This window comes from Mirounga angustirostris, unplaced genomic scaffold (assembly GCF_029215605.1).
Source record: "Mirounga angustirostris isolate CCGP_5_RB_7025 unplaced genomic scaffold, mMirAng1.0.hap1 SCAF_6, whole genome shotgun sequence".
In the NCBI taxonomy this organism is placed as follows: Eukaryota; Metazoa; Chordata; class Mammalia; order Carnivora; family Phocidae; genus Mirounga; species Mirounga angustirostris.
This window is the reverse complement of record NW_026991714.1, coordinates 32,103,837-32,118,159: the sequence shown is the minus strand read 5'-3', so window position 1 is coordinate 32,118,159 and position 14,323 is coordinate 32,103,837. Positions and strand designations below refer to the sequence as shown.

At 33.7% G+C, this 14,323-nt stretch overlaps 1 protein-coding gene across 4 annotated transcripts in view; it reads right to left on the bottom strand.

Moving 5' to 3' along the window:
• Positions 1-14,323, bottom strand: part of DENND1B (DENN domain containing 1B) — a 266,120-nt gene that overhangs the window by 57,810 nt on the left and 193,987 nt on the right. For all 4 annotated transcript variants that reach the window (XM_064594053.1, XM_064594051.1, XM_064594049.1 and 1 more), the window contains one exon: positions 1,789-1,879. In XM_064594053.1, the coding sequence (XP_064450123.1) occupies positions 1,789-1,879 (91 nt within the window). The remainder of the gene's footprint in view (positions 1-1,788; positions 1,880-14,323) is intronic.

Sequence of the window (14,323 nt, the reverse complement as noted above, 5' to 3'; positions counted from 1 at the left end):
CAGGGGGGAGACAGAGGGAGAGGGAGAAGGAGGCCCCCCGCCGAGCAGAAAGCCCAGTGCGGGGCTTGATCCCAGGACCCTGGAATCATGACCTGAGCTGAAGGCAGACACCTAACCATCTGAGCCACCCAGGCACCCCAGTATCCCATTCTTTTTAAACCATAAGACCTTTAATGAAAAATTTTAGCAACCCCTCTCCCACCAGAAAAGACACCCATATCTTCTATTCTAGAACAGCGGTATCTGGACCAATGGTTAAGACTACAGAATTTAACTCTACAAAATGATCATAGTTCTACCCCATTACTGTCACAAGATGTCATCTTCAATTCCATATAAGATACTAGCCCCACGGGTCATAAAAATAATGAGACAGCAGTTATATAAATACTGAATAGATGCCTCAAGCAATTCGTCCAGGAGCTGACAATATTTTGCTTGTCTGAGTTGAAAAGTAAAAAAGCCTTATTTTAACACAAAAATTCCATTGAAGCTAAATTTTTACCCATGAGCTGAGGAAAGCAAGGAGCTGAATGACTGCACACTTGGCTTACTTGCTGAGTCAAGTAAACTAAGTTTTTCCCAAAGCTAAATGCTTTCAATGAAATGCTATACTTATGCCAGATGAAGATCCATAAATGCTCAGTTCATTTGTACCTCTTTTAATGAACAAATTATCTCAATGGTTTTTGTATTTCTACGGTGCAAAAAATACATCTTATTTAAGAATAAAATTAAATTTGGGGAAATTTGTAGATGTGTACTCATTACTGTCTTTTCATGTTTTATTTCTCAATTCTAGGAACTGTTTGTTCACATGCACACTAAAGACATCTTTTCCCCAAATTAAACCTACAGATAAAGAGAAGAATTATTATCATACATGGTGAAAATGAACACACCAGAGATTTTTGTTTGTTTAGTTCACCCTGTATCTGGAACAGTACCTAGTACATAGGTAGACACTTCCCACAATACCAGCTGAATGAATGAATGTGACACTTCAAGGACTCGAGCAAAATTCTCTGCCACAGTCAGGACTATATACTGGAGCAATCATGTACAAAGTACCAGCTCGTAAGTCATTAACTGCCTAGGTAATTGTAACATTGTTTGAATACTTACATATGAAACACTGTAATTGTTTAATTATATTAAAGTGCATTATATTAAATAAAAATTAGATACCACCTAGCTTATGTTTCACACATACAAAATAATACGACGCCTTCCATTTTTTTAGTGAGCACTTTTTACAGTGACAAGTGTAAGCACATGGGATGGTAAACTGAAAAGTCTTTTCCTCATGCTGCAATGTTCTGCAAAGCAAAAAAAAGGTAAAGACTTCTATAACAATACACTTACTTAAAATGTAAAAGCACTGTGGTATTCAAATCTTTTTTTTAGATTATATTATAATCTAATATTTCAACTATAATCTTAGTTCTTTAATTCTTACTTAGTAGTAGCCATCACTGTGGGTTATTTTTAGCAGACAATACTAGCCAGGATGAAAGACAGGAAGATACAAGCTAACTGCATTTCTGTGACATTTATTTCTACTAATATTAAGAGATTATCCAAGCAAACAACTACCAATTCATGAGACCATTTTTAACACCTTGAACAATAAAATAATACCACAGCTCTTATGAAAAAAATATATTTAAGACATTATATTTTTAAGAGCAAAAGTTCCTTATGAAGTAGATTATATCAGATACAAGTGTAAAAATCAAGACAATTGTTACTCAGAAAATGGATAATCATACTGGAGCTAGTCTTTACCTCCACAAAAGCCACCTGAAGTGATTTCCTCTTCAAACACATCAGAGAAACCCCTTCCTGCATTTAGTTTTGCCAGTCGACCATCAATAAACTGAAATTAAAAAGTGTCAAATATGTTAATTTTCATTTTCTTCATAAAATTAATTTTACTTATAGCAAAATATTAGTATCAGATACTTATATAAATATAAATTACACATATATATGTATATACACACATATACAGATGCATGACAAGAAAACTCAAGCAATTAAAATAGCAGGTGCTCGGTAAAATAACAGCTCTTTAGTTAAATCAGAAATGTATGGCGCAGACTCTAACTTCATTAACAAGAAAAAGAATGTACGATTTACTGGCACTTGGTTACTTTCTATTCTGTCATCTGTGGCATCTGAAATTTGTATCTTTTGGATTATAAAAATTGTTATAAATGTTTTGAGGTTGGGGCGCCTGGGTGGCTAGGCGACTGCCTTCGGCTCAGGTCATGATCCTGGAGTCCCTGGATCGAGTTCCCCATCAGACTCCCTACTCGGCGGGGAGTCTGCTTCTCCCTCTGACCCTCCCCCCTCTCATGTGCTCTCTCTCTCATTCTCTCTCTCAAATAAATAAATAAAATCTTAAAAAAAATAATAAATGTTTTGAGGTTTCTCCATTCATAATGAAGGTGAAGTATCTTTAAGCTCCCTTGCATAAGAGACAATGGGTAACATAAGACTTAAATGATGTATGAAAGGTAGACTTGAAGATTTGGAGATTAATATGAAATGTTCATTTTCATGCTGGAATTAATCCTGGTCACAATTTTTTTTACCCTGGAAAATTTAAATTAGCCAAATTAAAATAAAGTAGCTTGATTTTTAAACAATTCTCACTCTGTCCTAGTTCTAAAAAAAAGTTTTCTATTTAAATGAACAAAACTAATTGAGAGGAGTTCTATAGGGCAATACAGTATTCCTCAGGCAGCAATTTAATGCTTAATTATTTAATGGCAGTAAATTACATCAGTTTTATATGACTTTGAGACAGGAATCTCTTACAGACCAAAATTAAGAAAGAAACAAATGAAATCAACAGAGTCCTGTTCAAAATGTGGTTTAACTACCTTTATGTTATCACAGAATAATTTTGACCCAAAATGTGGTTAGATGGATTTAAATAGACATAGCCTAAAAGGATGTACAGTCATGCCTTTTTTTTTTTTTTTAAAGAGTATGAGTTGCTCTCATAAAAATTAAAACTTTTTGAGGGTAGGGACCATAGATTACCGATTTTTATATCATCATTATGCTTGGAATAAAAATGTTTCCGATAATGTAAGCAAATATCAACAGGAGTTTGGAGAATGAAAGGCTTGTATCACATCTCTGTTACTTATTAGCTTTATGATCTTGGGCAACTTACTGTCTCTGAGTCTGTTTCCCCTTCTATAAAATGGGAAAAATAATAAATATCTTATGGCGTTTTGTGAAGGTTAATTGAAACAACATGAAGTACCTAGATTGCAGGCAGAGAATAAATGTTAAATACTAAAGTTCACCTTTTCCCACCACCACCACCTTTTCGATCTCTATCAATTTATGAGTTTCCTGAGTATACAGTCACTGTCTTTCTCATGTATGTATCTTTAATACCTGGCAAATGCCTAACATACAGTTTGAAATGAATGTTTGCTGAAAGACTGAAGTATACTGAAACAACGTGAAAGTGTGTATATGGAATTATTTATTTCACTGTATCTTGAGATAAAAGGTAATAATGTAATCTTGGCATCTTTACTACTTACGATAAATGGTTAATTTGAAAAATAAAGTGGTTTAAAATGCTTGCAAAATTTGACTTTCATATATTTTCAACATAGCATTATAAATCAAACTAAAGTGATCTAATTTGATGGACTAAGTATCATTTTAGGAAAAAAAGGTGAAGTAAAATGATAAATTTAAAGCAATACATTACTGACAAATGAAGCAAACTAAGACCTCCTTTTAAAGGACTTAATTTGTTTTAAAAGATTAAGACTACAAGACTTTTAAAAAGGTTTTCATTTTTATGTTTACTAGAAATAATCCATCCATTTTAGTTTGAGTGGAATAGTTCAATGTCTAAAAAGAGATAAATCCCAAAACTATTTACTGATTATGCATTCTTGAGCATGAGTAACTACTTTGTGTTACTGTGAACTAGTGAATTGAGCCAATAAAAATTAATCACTTGGTAAAATGCCATGTGTTATCAACTGACTTTGCAAACAATCCTGTCACAGTGACAATCAGACATTTATCCACATGCATACTTAATGAAAATGTTTGTTCTTAAAATAAAAGATGGATTGTATGCACATACACACACACAGACACATATTCTATACACATACACACAAATATAGATACCCAGGGATAAGCTGAGAAGTGGCATTAATGGAGAAAAATATGCTTAAGGTAACAGTTCTCTAAATTCCTTTTTCTAGTTTTGATTCAGTAACCAGTAACACTTTTTTTCTTTTTTCCCAAGTGGAGTTGGGTCATGGTCACTCCATTCTAGTAACTCTGGAGGATTTCATAGTAAGTAAAAAAAAGTAAGAGCATTTTAGCTATTTTGCATAGAAATAATTTTGAAGTAAAAAATATTATCTGTTGGAAAAGCTATAACTATAATGGGCTGTAACCTGTCACTTGATTAATAGTTACCCACATAATTTAGTAAACACATATCTTAAGGTAATTGGAAGACTAAGTTTTAGAAGAATTAATTTGGAATTGCAAGTAATGACAAGTAACACTGTTAATAACAATGAAAGGGCTACAGATATAACAAAACATTAGGCTGCAAGTAGATTTTTAAAGGAATTTAAGAGTTTGCATTAAGATGATGCTTTTTTTTAAATTTTATTTTATTTTGTTATGTTAATCACCATACATCATTAGTTTTTGATGTAGTGATCCATGATTCCTTGTTTTTGTATAAGATGATGCTTTTTACATAAATCTTAATACTTTGCTTTTCATCCCAAAAGTAAAAATTAAAACCTGGACCTAAACATGCTAAATAATCACACCAAAACATGAATAACATAATTGGAAATTTCAAAAAAAATTCATAGACATAGTTCCATAGCATGGAGTCCATAATTTTATTATAAATTATAAATAAAAGTCATTTAAATAAGGATATGTATAATTATCAAGACCATTAATATTATTCCCTCCAAATTATCAATACCTGCAAGAATTGAATTTTGTTAATCCTTATGACACAATCCTAAAGTAGTGTGACAGGTTACAAGAGAAATGTTTTTAAGCAATAAAGCTACTTCCTTCTACTCTTTTTGATAGTTTTTTTTTTTTTTTTTAAGATTTTACTTATTTATTTGACAGAGAGACACAGCGAGAGAGGGAACACAAGCAGGGGAAGTGGGAGAGGGAGAAGCAGGCTTCCCGCCAAGCAGGGAGCCCGATGTGGGGCTCGATCCCAGGACCCTGGGATCATGACCTGAGCCGAAGGTAGACGCTTAATGACTGAGCCACCCAGGCACCCCTTTTTGATAGTTATTGCTAAGGTTTTCAAAGCATCTTTATCTTCAAATAACCATCTTAACAGGAAATTAAATCCATTTAAAGAAATTATCTGTTGTTTTAAATGGACTTCAGTAAGCAATACAGTTAAATAAAAATAAACATTCACCACATCAATTTTCAAATACAATATAAATGTTTTAAAAATTTCAATAAAATATAAAGAATAGACTTAGTGGTAAGCTTCTTTACCAAAAAATATAAAGAATATGTTCTGATCAGATTCACAGAATAAACTTAAATATATGGCCCAGTAGACTATGTATCTTTCCTCTAAGAGATAAATTGTATGCTTCTCACAGTTCTCTAATTCCTCACCAGTCAGTGCACTTGTGGCATTTAATCTAAAAATCCAAAACAAGTTATGCTATTAATCAGTGGTATATACATATGTTATATAAATATCTAATTGCAATCAATCCATCAAAACTCTGAGGATGACAATAATTAAATTGTAAGAGTCTTATATGATTTTTAAAGATTTTGACTCTTTAAAAGAGCTCATGAAAAACACTGTCTGGGGAGAGAGGGTGAGTGGTGCAATTCTTTATCAAGCTGGGGAAGGGGAAGACGGAGTGCTGGGCTTCGCGCTGACATGACAGTCTTGTTACTGAAGCGAAGCAGCAGAGGCACTGGGGCAACACAATAAACAAATCGAGACTCCCCGATTCCTTTTTCAGCCTGGAGGAAAAATTAACATATCTCAAAATTTATCTCCTATTAGAAATTCTTCTTGGCATAAATATAAGATAACTAATCTAATAAAGGCTTGAGAGATAGAGAAAAAATACATTTTTTAATGAGTCAGAAATCTTCAGCAATTTAAAGGAAAAATGTAAATACAGTAAAAAATTACTTTTAAAATATATTAATTTATAACAGATCTTTAAAATTTCTTTTCTATATAATGCTTTGGGCTAAAAAATATAAGTAGTCGACTTTAAATATTCCTTCTTCTAAATGCTCAGTAAACCTTGACAGGTTAGTGAAAACTACACTAAAGTGTTACAATAAATTAAGTCAGCAGATATTTATAGACACCTGCTAAATGCAGGGCATTCAGTTACTCACTATATATATAAACACAAACTGCTATAACAAATGGGCATCAGGTAGGTCGGTTTAGAGCTAAACCAACAGAATTAAGTATATGAAGGAATAGAAATAAACTGTTATTTTTATTCCATTTCAAATACTAGGCAAATAAAACTGTAAGAATACTAAATTACACTACCATGGTATAATGACCAGGAAAACACTGTGAAGGGATAAAAAGCCCATTCAGTGTGACTTATTATTGGAACTAATAACCTAAAACAACATTAATGGAACAACAGTATCCTCCGGGATATATCAACAGATAGTCCTTAAATAATCTGCAACAAAATCAAGTCTGTTAAACCAGACTAATGAATTAATTCAATCATTTGATAAATATCTAATTAAATGTTTACTATATGCCACATACTTTTCTAGATGCCTGAAATACAGAAATGAACAGAACAAAAATTCAAGCCTTTGAGGGCTCTCTCTCTTTTTTTCTTGATGAGTTTAACGAAAGGTTTGTTGATTTCATTTATCTGTTCAAAGAACTAGGTCTTAGTTTCATTGATCTTTTCTATTGTTTTTTTAAAGTCTCTATTTTCATTTATTTCCTCTCTGATCTTTATTATTTCCCTCCTTCTACTAACTTTGTTCTTTTTCTAGTTCCTTTAAACTTAGACTGTTTGAGACTTTTCTTGTTTCTTGAGATAAACCCATATGTCTCCTCAGACAAGGGCAACAAAAGCAAAAATAAACAAGTGAGACTATATCAAACTAAGTAGCTTTGGCAAAGTGAAGGAAACCATCGACAAAATGAAAAAGCAACCTACTGAATGGGAGAAGAGACTTGCAAATGATGTAACAGATGACGGGCTGATATCCAAATTACATAAAGTTCTCATACAATGAATAACAAAAAACCAAATAGCTCAATTAAAAAATGGGCAGAGGACCTGAACAGACATTTTCCAAAGAAGACATCAAGATGGACAATAGACATATGAAAAGATGTTCAACATTACAAATCATCAGGGAAATCCAAATCAAAACAATGAGATAACACCTCCAGACTGTCAAAATAGCTATTATCAAAAAAAAAAAAAAAAGAAATAACAAGTATTGGCGAAGATGTGGAGAAAAGGAAATCCTTGTGCACTATTAGTGGAATGTAAATTGGTGCAGCACTAACAGTATGGAGGTTCCTCCAAAAAAATTAACAATAGAACCACCACACTATTCAGCAACTTACTTTGGGTATTTATCCAAAGAAAATGAAAACATTAATTCAGAAAGATATATGTACCCCTACATTCACTGTGGCATTACTTAAAATAGCCAAGATAGGACATCAATCTAAGTGTCCACTGACAGATGAATGGATAAAGAAGATGTGGTACACACACACACACACACACACAGGACTATTATTACTCAGCCATAAAAAATATATGAAATCTGGCCATTTGCCACAATATAAATAGTCATAGAGGGTATTATGCTAAGTGAAATAAGTTAGAGAAAGACAAGTGTTGTAGGATTTCACTTATATGTGGAATCTAAAAAAAACAAAACAAATGAACAAACAAAACAAAACAGAAACAGACTCATATAGATACAGAGAGCAAACTGGTGGTTGCCAGAGGGGAAAGGTGGTGGGAGCATCAGTGAAATAGGTGAAGGGGATTAAGTACAAACTTCCATTATCAAATAAATAAGTCACAAGGATGTAAAGTACAGCATAAGGAATATAGTCAATAATATTGTAGTAACTTTGTATGGTGACAGATGGTGACTAGACTCAGGGTGATAATCATTTTATAATGTATAAAAATATTGAATCTCTATCTTGTACACCTGAAACTAATATGATACTGTATGTCAATTCTAATTCAATAACAAAAAAAACCCCTTCATGATGCTTAAACATTTAGGGGGGGAGAATGGGAGTGGAAGCATGAAATAAAAAAATGTAATAAATTATGTAGTATGTTAGAAGGTGATGAGTGTTAGAAAATAAGAGAGAATTGCATAAGGAAGACTGGGCAGTTTGGACAAGGAACTTCCAATTTGAAAGAGTGTGATCAGGGCAGATATCATGAAGAAGATGACATCTGAGTCAAGCCTTGAAAGCAGTGAGGAAGTAGGGCCCATAGTTTGTGGGAGAACAGATTCCAGGAAAGGGAGCCACCAGCATAAATAATACCCTGATACAGGAGCAAGCGTATCATCAGTGAGCCTGTAGGAAGCTCCAGTTGCCAAGAGAAAACCCAGCCAGTCATGAGGACTACTCTCACTTTAAAGTCATAATCTGTCATCTCTAATGTGCTCTGAATGATGCCAAGCAATTCTATTTTTTTTCTAGTCCATTCACTCTCCCATAAATATCCAACCACTTCCCCCATTTTTTCTTAGCTGATGACCTTGCTTCTTAACTTCACTGAAGGGGGAAAAAAAACCCCTGAAGTCATTAAAAGAAAAATTCTGCAAATTCTAAGCATCCCATTTATTCAGCCCCTTTACCTCCTCTTCCCATGCTTCTGCTTTCTCCCTTGTGATGCATGAAGTAACTGTGCTCCGCACAAAGACCAACTCCGCTAACAATTTTTCCTCCTTTTTCCTGCATATAGCTTTCTTTCTCTACTAGATCTTCCCACCAGCCTACACACATGTTATTTCTTTTCTTGACCCTTTTTACTTCTCTAGCTATGTCCATTTCTGCATTGCTCTTTACAGTAAAACACAAAAGAGCTGTCAGGACTTTGGTCTCCACTTCCTCTTCTCCCATGCTTCAACCACAATTTCTGCCTCACCATTTCAGCAAGCTTGCTCTTGCTGATGTCATCAGATCTCCACTTTACTAAATTCAGCAGTCAGTTTCAGGTCTTTATTTTAACAGTGTTGACCCTTCCTCTTTGGTATTCTTTCCCTACTAGGCTGTGAAGATACCTTACTGTTTTGAACTCTCTCTGACCTCACTGGTCACTCACTCTTGGCCTCCTTCACCATCGCCTCCTGCTATTTTCCAGTTCCTGGGCCTCTTGCCATTTTTCTGTAGAGCCACTCCTTTGATAATCTCACTTGTCTTCCAGTCTAATGGCTTTAAATCCTATCCCTATGCTGATGACTCCCAACTTTCTATTTGCATTCTAATTTTCTCCTCTGCCTCATTTATCCATTTGCTAACCAATATCCTAGTTGGATATCTAATAGACACCTCAAACTTAACATGTTCAAAACTGAATTCCTCTCACCAAAATATTTCTTGCCCATAATCTTCCCCCTTTCAATAGAATGACAGCTACATCCTACCAGTTTCTTGGATAAAAAATCATGAAAACATCTGTCATTCTTCTTTCTCTCACACTTCGTACTAAATCTTTCATAATATCCACTGACTTTATCTTCAAAATGGATCCATAACCTGATCAGCTATTATCCTATCTTCCACAAGCCAGTTCCTAAAATGCTATCACTTCTCACCAAGATTATAGCAATAGCCTTCCAAATCTTCCTCTCTGCTTCTATATTTGACTACCCTACAGGAAGTTGTTTAAATGCCACATATTCTGTGAAATGCATACGGTCACTATACTATCTTAAATTCCCTCCTAACCCCCAGGTAGCCCCCTTTCCCATTCTATTTACTTTTCTATAGTACTTATCATCTTTGAACATTCTACATAATTTATCTATTATCTGTCCCCTTCACACTAGAAATAAAAGATTCACAAAGTCAGATATTCTTTTTTGCTTTGTTCTCTAATATATCCCAGCATCCAGAACACTGCCTCATACATAAGTAGACACTCAAATTATACTGTTGAATTGAAAGAATGAATAAAGAATACCTAGATGAATATTTCTACAACTTTAGTGTGTATATTGTTATGTATTTCATTAATAATGTAGATTCCTGGGTTTTAATCCAGGTATCTTGAATCAGAAATTTTGAAGGTGAGACTCAAGAATATCCATTTTTAATAGACTTTTTAGATAAATCTGATGCAGATGGTGTAAGACCCCACATAGAGAAACACTATTTAAAATAATAATTGAAGTGGGACACCTGGGTGGCTCAGTAGGTTAAGCGTCTGTCTTCGACTCACATCAGGACTCATATCAGGATCTCAGAGTCCTGGGATCGAGCCCCGGGAACTCCCTGCTCAGCAGGCAGTCTGCTTCTCCATCTCCCTCTGCCTCCCCACACCAGCGCCCTCTCTCTCAAATAAATAAAATCTTTAAAAAATTAAAAAAATAAAATACTAATTGAAGTAAGAGAACAAAGGATGCTGAAAATCTATATTCCTTGTCCTGATAAGCTATCTCTCCTTGTGCATTCCTTCCTTCTGCCAGTTAAGTCTCCAGATCTTCCCTATGTCACATTTTATTTTTATTATTTTTTCATGTTATAAAATCAGTGCTTGATACAATTACCACCTCCTAATGATTCATATATCAAATATTTCCTAATACTCCAAACCTGTTGAATATTTAGTGTAGTAATGCATGTGCTGATCTTAGCTATAGATTACATACCATACATAAGTAACTATCATGCTTCTTTTTAAAAAAGATTAATAGGATAATGTAGAAATTCATAGGATTTTATTATTTACGTTAAAACCTTTCTAAAATCTTCCAAAATCTCTAGCTAACATAAAAGGAAGACATATGGCTTTTGACTCGCTTTTATTCAACATCTTATTAAATCAAAGAAAGTGGGTCATAGCACAAAATATAGAGAATGCTCAGGATGTCACTGAATTTTCACTCTACATCTTACACCACTATATGACTCCAGGTTTAAGTTATAAACACCACTCCATTTAAAACACAGTAACACTTGACTCCTACAAGTTTTGGATTATTCCTAAGTGAGCTTCATTATAATCAATTTTATAAGCTCTTCTATCAAAATTTGTCAAGACATTTTTATATCTATTCCTTATAATGAGTCACTCAGCAGTTTTTATTTGATTTATGTATTTGACAATACTAAGTGTCTATCATGTATTACATATTAGGATACAAAACAGTTTTAAAAAATGATCCTTGTCTTTACAGAGCATACAACTCAAGAAAGAGTCAGACAAATCAACCTGGATTACGATCCAAGTTCATAAATCAATGTTTAATAAATGTTATTTTTATTACTTCATCATTACTGTCTTTGACTCTCTCACTATTTGTTAATAAGAATTTATTATAACCCAAGTTATTTTTTTGGTATGCTCATCAAAAGCAAGAAATTAACATAGATACAGCACTATTAAATAATCTACAGACTATCTTCAGGTTACACCAGTTCTTCTACTAATGTCTCGTTTTATTCCAGGATCGAACCCAATCTTTTCCATATGTGGTTCATCAGTCTTTCACTTTCCCTCTGGTGATCTAGACACTTTTGGAGAGTACTGCTCAGTCATATGGTAGAATGCCCCTGAATGTGGGCTATTCACAGAGACATGAAACTATTTTCAGAGACCTAACAGCAAATTGTTCAAAATGGCTATAGCAACGGTATCTGGAGAAGTATTAGAGAAAAGATCGGAGAGAGAGAAGCCATAAGATGAAGGATTTTGTGTGCCATTCTAGGGGTTTGAACTTCATTCGAAATATAATAGGAAAAATATAAGATTTGCTTTTCAGAAAGAACAACCTTAAAGTAGAATGCAAAAAAAAAAAAAAAAAGTAGAATGGAGGATGGCTTAGAGGGAGCTAAAACCAGCTATCCAACATAAGTCACTGACACTGAAATTGAAGAGGATAAAATAGATAATCTAAGTAATATTTAGAAAGCAGAATCAGCAGAACATAGTAAACAACTGGAAACTGGATGCAAGAAAGGTCAGCAGTAATAACATGGAAAGAGAGGACTCTTCATTTTCTGGTTTGGGCAACAGGGTAGCACTAGTTCCCAAAAGAAGGAATGCAGGAGGGTCCAGTATGTGTGTATCTGTACAAATGCAGGTATGTGTAAGGGTCATGTACTTGTCTGTATGGGGGTGTACACAAAGATATACACTTACTGTGCAAACACACAGGCATTTACGTTTATATGGGTCTATGATAAAGATGTACTGGGGACTTATCATATATAGGTAATTAATGCAGTGTGGTCTTACATAAGAACCACCAGTGAGATATAGGAGTTAGAGAAGTAGAGGTCTAAGGATAAAGCCTAGAGGACTGTAACATTTAGAGGACAGGTAGAAGGCAAGTGTAACTGTAAAGGACACTAAAGGAACAGCCCAGAGAAAAAGGACGGGAAAAAAGGTAAAAAAATATATCACAGAAAGAGAAATAAGTATACAAGAAAGGTACATTGAAGAGGATCAGGGCAAGGATTCTTTTCATCTTCATTACACGTCTAACAAGAGCTATCCCCTCAGGAGAAACCATAACACAAAGGACAGTAATAGTGGCATGAAAGAGACTCTATTAAGTAGACATCAAGATACCTTAATGTGAATGTCCTACTGTTTTTGTTTGTTTGTTTGTTTTAGAATCTGTTTAAACTTTTTATTTTGAAATAATTTTAGATTTTTGGGAATGTTGCAAAAACAGAATGGAGAGTTCCCACATAACCTTCATCCAACTTCCCCTAATGATAACAGCTTACATAACCATGGTACATTTAATCAAAAGCAAGAAATTAACATAGTTATAGTACCATTAAATAATCTACAGACTATATTCAGGTTACATTGGTTTTTCTACTAATGTCTTGTTTTTATTCCAAGATCTAATCCAGTCTTTTCCATTTGTAGTTCATCAGTCTTTCTCTGCCCTTCGTAAACGTTTTTTGCCCTTTGGAGAACACTGCTCAGTCATATTGTATAATGCCCCTCAATGTGGGCTTGTCTGATGTAGTCTCATCATCAGATGGAGGTTACGTATTTTGGCAAGAACACCCCAGGGGTGATTGTGCCCTCAGTGAATCTCATCAGGGAGTAAATGGTGTCACTTTATGTTACTACTACTGGTGATATTAACCTTGATCACCTGGTTAAGGTGGTGTCTGTTGGGTTTCTCCACCATAAAGTTACAATTTTTCTGTGTACAGTATCTTAGGGAAATATATCAATTGTTTAAAAATCTATGATCAATACGAAAACATTAATCATCACATAGAAAGTAGACATTCAAATAGTACTTACCATATAAATGCTTATTGAATAAACAGATAACTACATTACCACCTATAATGTTTTATTATTATATAATAGATAAATTTCTAATTTAAGTTTTTAGAATTATTATGCAATGCATTTTGAAATATATGTTATAAATTAGGATCTGAAATCAAGTACCGAGTATATCAGAAAGTTGTTTTTATGGGCCCAAATCAGCTCTTTAAACATCACCTTATTTTGCTTCATATTCCGAGACTGTAATATATTTATTAATCTTTGATATGGCACTTTGTCAGATGCTTTTAGAAAAAGAAATATCATTCTATATCATAGCCACTGAGTTTTCCTTATGTATCATGGTAGTTCATCTTCACAGTAATTCTGAAGGTTAGTTGAGCATGAACACCCTCCCCCATCCAAAACTGCACAGGATATATTTTATTAAATCATAAATTTTCAGGTATTCTCTCACAACAGTAGTTGTGTTGGACACACAGTTATCCAAAGTCCATCAAAGAATTTTTAAATGAATTTTAATTCAAATTTCTTAATGAACTGACATGAGAATTTTCTACTTATAGCCACAAAAGTATGTTCCTTAAATAATGAAAACTTGATGTAATTGGTGGCATATTTATAAAATAAAATAGTGATTCATTAGAAATGGATTGATCTTGGGGACTTTTACCCTAATGTTATTTATATATTATTTATTGGATGTACGCTTGTTATTGTATTCTTTGGTCATAATGAAAAGTTTACTTTCATGAAACAGAAATCCA